The sequence below is a fragment of the Stegastes partitus genome, unplaced genomic scaffold (assembly GCF_000690725.1).
Source record: "Stegastes partitus isolate 25-593 unplaced genomic scaffold, Stegastes_partitus-1.0.2 Scaffold815, whole genome shotgun sequence".
NCBI lineage: Eukaryota > Metazoa > Chordata > Actinopteri > Pomacentridae > Stegastes > Stegastes partitus.
Window position 1 is genome coordinate 34,100 of NW_007578546.1, and position 6,793 is coordinate 40,892.

Genomic DNA, 6,793 nt, shown 5'->3' on the forward strand with positions numbered 1-6,793 from the left:
TCGACAGAGGTCGGATCCCGATGCAGCCCCTTCAGCGCACAATTTTTAAAATAATAATAATAAAAAAAATATTTTTTTTTTCGTTTTTTTAAAAAAAGGAGCGTTTATTCTGTGCGTCGGAGTGTTTCAACCAAATGTCATCCTGATCAGAAAATCCTTCGAGTCCCGGGCATCATTGCGCTTCAAGGCAAGCATCCTCATCCAGGGGAGGAGGAGGAGGTGGAGGAGGAGGAGGAGGGGTGGTGGTGGTGGACATGTAATTCAGCTGCTGCGAGTTTCTGATGCCGCTCAGGGCTCCGATCTTAAACGCAACATAAATCGACGGGGCTACGGGGCCACGGGGGGCCGAGAAATCAGCCGTGGAAACATGCAACAGTGTTTATAAGTTGCTGCAGCTGCTTGTCATTGGAGAAGCTTCAGGTATTCCAGGTGAACAGCGCCGCGTCTGACGAGCACGACTTCGTATTCCTCATCTGCACACCAGCCCTATGCCTCTGGATCCCTGTTCAGAATCAGCCGAAACCCGAGCGCAAAAGAAAAAGAAAAAAAAAAAACGCTTGTGCGTGGCTGGATAACTTTTTTTTTTTCCTTCCTCCCTCTAATTATTTACTCCATGCACATCGATGAATGAGAGCGTCCGCTTGCTATATAGTCCATCCAGGATGCTGGTGCAGGAGGCTGAGGGGGAGGGAGGGAGGGAGGGAGTCCAGATCTGTGAGCCCAGTCTCCGGTTCCGTCGATGGCACCCTCTTAAATGCAATGGGGGGGAAAGAGGGAGAGAGAAAAAAAATGGAATCGGCAGCAGAGGCTACTCTGCAAAGGATGCTGCAGAGATGTAATTCAAGTCTGCAGGGAGAGATTCTTGTCTGGAAAAGCAACAATTAGTTGAGGCTGACACACGCCGAAGTGCTTTTTGTTGTAGCGCGCAAATAATAAGTAGCCGGAGCATTATTTCCAGCGCGTCCCGAATGGATGCTGCGAGTGAATGGTCGCGGTCCATAGCCTCCCCTCTCTCTCTCTCTCCCTCTCTCTCTCTCTCTCTCCCTCGCTGTCTCTCTTCTCTCTCTCTCTCTCCCTCTCTCTCTCTCTCTCTCCTACACACCCCCCTCTCCCTCTCCAACTCTTTTAACGCAATCATACGTGATTGAGGTTCGTATTAGGAATTCTCAGGGGAAGATGCATGATCTCTGTAGGTGAAAAGTTGTGCATATAGAACACCAAAAATAAATAAATAGAAAGGAGGAGAAGGGGGCAACAGCTGGATTAGAAATGGGTGCTCGTGCATGTGAATCCTTTGGGTGCACATCTAAAATGGAGCGGGTCATCACGCAATTGTCTGTTTCAATTACGCGTCAAACCCGGTCAGCAAGAGGGCTGCATTAAACTGTTAAGAAAGCCCCCCCGTGCATGGCAAATAGATAAATCTTAATCAGCTTTGGCTTATGCTGCACAGTGTGCATACTCTCACCAGCACAGCTTATGCCTAAGGGGCATTTGCACGCATTTTATTTTGTAAAACCCCGCGGACACACGTGCCACAAAGAACATATTTAGTCTGGATAAAGAGATTACCTGCAACAGGTTTCTGCACACAGAGCAGGAGCAAGAAAAAAAAAGAAGATCCAGACAGTGACACAAGACATGGGTTCATATGAGGATGTGATATGAAATGAAATACAGCATCAACAAGAAACACTGCAACAATAAATTCCCTTCAAAACACCTCTCAGCCCTTTGGTTCATGAGCATATGCAGCACAAGAGCATATTTCTATCCGATATGTCACATCTGATTGAGGACAAATGCAAACCAACTGATTCTTGTCACTGAGCACAACTTTAAACTGCCATGTCTTCATTCTTATTAAGGTTACTGCTATGCCAAAGTAAAGGTAAATCAACGTAAAAGCCTGCAAACGTCTATTTGTATGCACCTCCGTGCAGCATGCCTCTGGTTTTCATGTCAGGTGTTGCACGGACTAAAGAGCTCGCACACCACTCTCAATCACACAGTGGGAGGAAGAAGACAAGCAGCAAACATTTCTCGTCCCCATGATGAAACAGCATGAAACATTTAGAGGCTTTTTCTAGGACTTGGTTTGACATTCTCTCTCCAAACCCAATCCGTAGAGACAGCAAGAGAGGGGAGAGAGAGGCAGAGCAACAGTGAGAGACGGACAGAGAGATTTTCTTTTGACTGCCACTGTCTGTCCCCCTTACGTAAGGTTTGGATATAATGGATGAAGGAGTCGAATGTGAAGTGCTGATACCCTGGTTAGTTATTTGCTGGTTTCTCCATGTGTATGTGAAAGACAGGGTAAGAAAGAGAGGGGAGGGGGAGGGAGAAAGAGAGAGAGAGAGAGAGAGAGAGAGAGATGGAGGGCAGATAAAACCATTGTTTTCCCACAGTAAGATAGACAAGAAAAAAAAAGAAAGTTGGAGTCATTCTAAATCAAAATCTGTAAATCCAGCTTTGTATTCCCATTGAGTTTCCAGTGAGTGGTATAAATTAATATGCCACTGCGGTGTAAAGAAATATCAATAAAAATTTCAATAAAACATTAATCATTCCGAATGATATGCAGCAATATGATATACTGTGCACTTCTTAGAAAAAGGAAAATCAGCTCGTGGTTGGGTGTACAAAGGGATTTTTTCTCAGAAATGGGAGGGACCTTGTAGTGGAGTATAGAGCGCTACAGACATGGACATACGTCTTTGTCAGGAAAAGATAAAGTATTCCCTAATGAGGATCTGCTAGGCTTCCTCCTTCTACCAGAGACAATTGATGTTCACTTCATTCCGGTAGAGATACATCCACAAGCAATAAAACACTCCTGCTATGAAATGGACTGCAGATAATACGAAGCAATTATTTAATTTGATGGCTGAAATGATTCAGGTTGGCTGAGTTCAGTCAGAGCAATTGTGATTTCTTTAAATGTGTTTGTGCTTTCACAGGAGAAAAAAAAAAGATTAAAAAATAGTATAAAGTGAAGAAAGTGCAATGTGTTAAATGTAATAAGTGTACAGTTGGTTTGTTTTTCTCTTATTAAACAGTCTTGTGTTCCACATTTTCTTGCTAGATGAAGAAATATTACCCCATAGCGTGACAGCTAAATGAACTGAAACAAACCAAAGCCTCAGCGTCCCTGTGGCCCTCTGCCACAGATGCCAACTTGTTCAGAGCCACTTCTTTATTCCTGCTGCCCCCATGTGGAGAGCAAACGCACGTTCAGGGGAGAAACTAGTGGATGTTTCCATTCTCTGAAGTCAGTCACTTCTGTGTGTCCTTGAAATACCTCACAGATTTGTTGACTCACAATAGCTGGAACTAGTTTTCGTAGTGTGCTGTCTGCTGAACCCTTCCTGCCAAGTCTGCGGGAGGCAAAGAGCAGAAATGTGACAGATTCGGCGGCTCACGATGCTCGTTACTACACTTGTAGCACAAATCGTCATGCAAATGAGAGAAGGAATATGCTGTTAAAGCCCAAACTGCACGGATGGAAACGACAAACGGGGTGTCGTTCGAGTGGCGTTTTTGTGCAGCAGAATGTGAGCGAATATGCAACAAATGCTAGAACAGACACAAAGCCAGCATTTACTGTCCCCACTGTGCAAAACAATACATGCTGATGCTTTACAAAAACCCCAAAATAAAAGTTGTCCAGAAATGAAATCTGATGTTTTATCAAGTAAACAGTCACTGAACACTACAAAGCACTGGATTGCTATTACAAGAAACACACAAATGAGGACAAGGTTTTATCACTTTTTTTTTACTCTATGCCACCCACCGTACACACTACTATTGGTGTGAGTGAGAAACACAATGCATATGGGTTTGGAAGCACTAAGGTTGAAAAAAGAAAAGAAAAAAAAACGTGTGAACTATAAATATCCTGCAATTCAAACACCCCAACTACAGCACTGGGGACCCTCTGCGCTCTTGACCGCTTCATTATACCGCTGCTTCGGATTTCTTACCGTATTAAAAATGTATAAATTCAGCACAGGAAGATACAAGCATATCATTTTTCAGAACACCTGGTCTACTTGAATATGTATGCTGCCGTATTGCCACGCGATATTATGAATAGTTAAAGGGTAAAGCAGGGTTTATAACAACTGGGTGTGTTTGCCTTCTTCAAACTTGTTGCCCCGGGCGCTGCGTTTCCACAACAGGAGATGCCCCCAGAGGGTTAACTCTGATACAAGAAAAGCCAGGTGCAAATCTTACCACTACAAAGGAAAGCAGGTGCAAACATTTAAGCCTACTCAAAAAAACACCTTCCACCAGAAATCCCTAGGAGGTAATTCTGGCTTAGTGCCTGAACCTGAACAAAAAAAACACCACTCTGCTCCTGCTGCTTTCCATGAACCTGCACTGGTCAAAGTATACTGGAGAAGATGTTGGCGTGAAGATTGCTGATTTTGGCTCCTTATTCGAGACAGTCAGGTGTCTGATACCTCTTTGTTTTACCAGTAATTTGCTCTGTCTGTTAAAAATGTGCACAGTTATGGAGAATATTCTTGTAGAATCAGAGAGTCAGTAAAGTAACCGCTGACGGGGCAATGTCTGCTTGAAATACAAGACGCTCGCTTTCATATTTTGGCTCTTAGTTGAAACATATCCCTCAAACTCCTCCTCAGGAGTTCTTGACAAACAGACATAACGATGCGAAAACAGAAACCCAAAAGATGAAACTTGTAAATGCAAGAAACTTTGAACAAACTCTTCACCCTGACACAGCTTCATTTTAAAGCAGCTAAACTGATGCATCCCTGCTTTGCATCCCTTTTTTTTGTTTTTTTTCGTCAACACCTATGAGCTGACTCATAAAGTTCTGATTGAGGTCAGAAGGTTCATGTAACAGTGAGCAGAGATGCAGGATAAGGACTGATAGTACTTTATATCCGAGCCCCACAGATCCCAGTGTGCGTGCTGCTTTTGGTCCAACCACCTCAGAGGAATCAACTGTGCTTAATGGAGTTTCTAATTGTCTGCCCTGAATTTGAGAGAGCCGCTCCAGCTAGCTGCTAAGAGGAGGCCGGGAGAAGGTGTTTGCATTTTGTCTCCCAGTAAAACGGCATTCTCGTCGAACGCCTGTGGAGACGGCAGATTTGTGTTATGAGTGAACAGCAGTGGCAATGCAGTGAATTGCCTGAGACATGAGTAGAGGACATGGCAGGGGATCTTAGGCTTGTTGCCAAAGGCTGGTCGGTGGTGGCGGTGTGCCGGCCTGCGTGTGCAAGTCATGTAGTTTTTTTTTTGTGCATTATTAGGTCTAGCATTGTTTGTTATGAACTGTTCCAAAGTGAGATGCCTGATGAGTTCTCTAATATGACATGCATTAAAGCCAAAAAAGTGAAGTTTGGGGACTATTTTTGAACTCATACCCAGTAAGTTTTAACTGACTTACGAGGGATTCCTGCACAAGATATAATCAATCATTTCTAATATAGATCCACTAACAGCCATGCAAACTTTGGGCCTGTAAAGTGCTCCTGCTATGGCGCTATCCGCGGTGCTGAAACGCGCCGCCTGCTGTTGTTTGGGGCCCTAAAAGCCAAACGCTGCCTCTCCAGGCCCCTGAAGTTTAATGACTTGATCCCTGCATTGTCCTTTTTTTTTTTTCTTTTTTCTTTTTTTTTTTTGGCCCGCTTCAGATGCAGCACCGGAACACGGCTCGTCTGCAAATATAGCTCGGTGTGGTAAAGTATCCTCCTCTCTCCTCCTCTCTCCTGCCAAAGCAGAGCTATTCCTCCGCGGCTGGGCAACAAGACTGCACACACAAAACTCGGGACAGATGCGAGGGGAGCACAAGGAGAGGCTCTCTGTTTCCACTGCAGACTCGGAAAAAAGATGTTACTCACACACTCGAGTGTTTTAATGAAACCACTCACCCCCCCTTCTTCCTCCTCCTCATCCTCCTCCTCCATCCTCTCTCTATACATCTTTTTTTTAATTTGTCCCCCCCCCTCTCCTCCTCCTCCTCATCCTCTTCCTCCAACCTCTTCCTTCATCACTCAAGAGAGAAAGCATGCAAAGCAAAGGCAGCTATGGTGCTGTGTTTTTGTCTCTCACCGTTGGTGATAGTGGTCGACTTCGATCGTTGTCCACAGAAACACTGCAGCATATGCGCTCCTTTCTGAAGGAATGGCCTCAGAATCCTCATTGATTTGGGTTGATGGGAGCCTTCCTCAATCCAAACAATCGGACAACGCTATCACAACACAGCAGCAGGGTCAGGCAGCATAGCGTAGCCCAGCCAGCCAGCAGCCTCTCTCTCTCTACAGGCTTCACAGCAGCCCTCAAAACGCCGGAAGGGCACAGTCTGCAGGACAAATTACGCTAAAACGAGGCATCTTGAGTGATTCCCCCCTCTCTCTCTCTCTCTCTTTCTCTCTCCCTCTCTCTCTCTCTCTCTCTCTCTCTCTCTCTAGCCCTATCTCTCTCTGTCTATCCTCTTCTCGTCCACCGACGGTCATTCGCGTTCACGGCGCACTCCTCTTCCGCCACAGCAGGCAACGCAAGGACGTTACAATGTGCTCTTAACTGTACATCCCACCGCCCCCCTCCCGTCCTGCCTCCGCGTCTTTACCAGCTGCGGACGTAATAGCAGGGAGGGAGGGAGGGAGACAAGGGGGGGAGAGAGCGAGAGAGAAGGAGAGAGAGAGAGAGAGCATGCACGCCAAAGTTAAACTGCAGGGGTAAAAGTGGCAGGCCGGTCCACGGGTGAGGTAATGCGGAGCTGACAGTTGAGAGCTGCACAGATGTTCCGAGAGATGAT

The 6,793-nt window shown here is 45.6% G+C and overlaps 1 protein-coding gene across 1 annotated transcript in view; it reads right to left on the bottom strand.

The window, feature by feature from the left end:
• The window catches only part of fgf12a (fibroblast growth factor 12a), a 29,628-nt gene extending 23,450 nt beyond the window's left edge, over positions 1–6,178 (bottom strand). Inside the window, exon 1 of the mRNA XM_008292511.1 lies at positions 6,088–6,178. Within this exon, the coding sequence (XP_008290733.1) occupies positions 6,088–6,178 (91 nt within the window). The remainder of the gene's footprint in view (positions 1–6,087) is intronic.
• Positions 6,179–6,793: the final 615 nt, after the last annotated feature.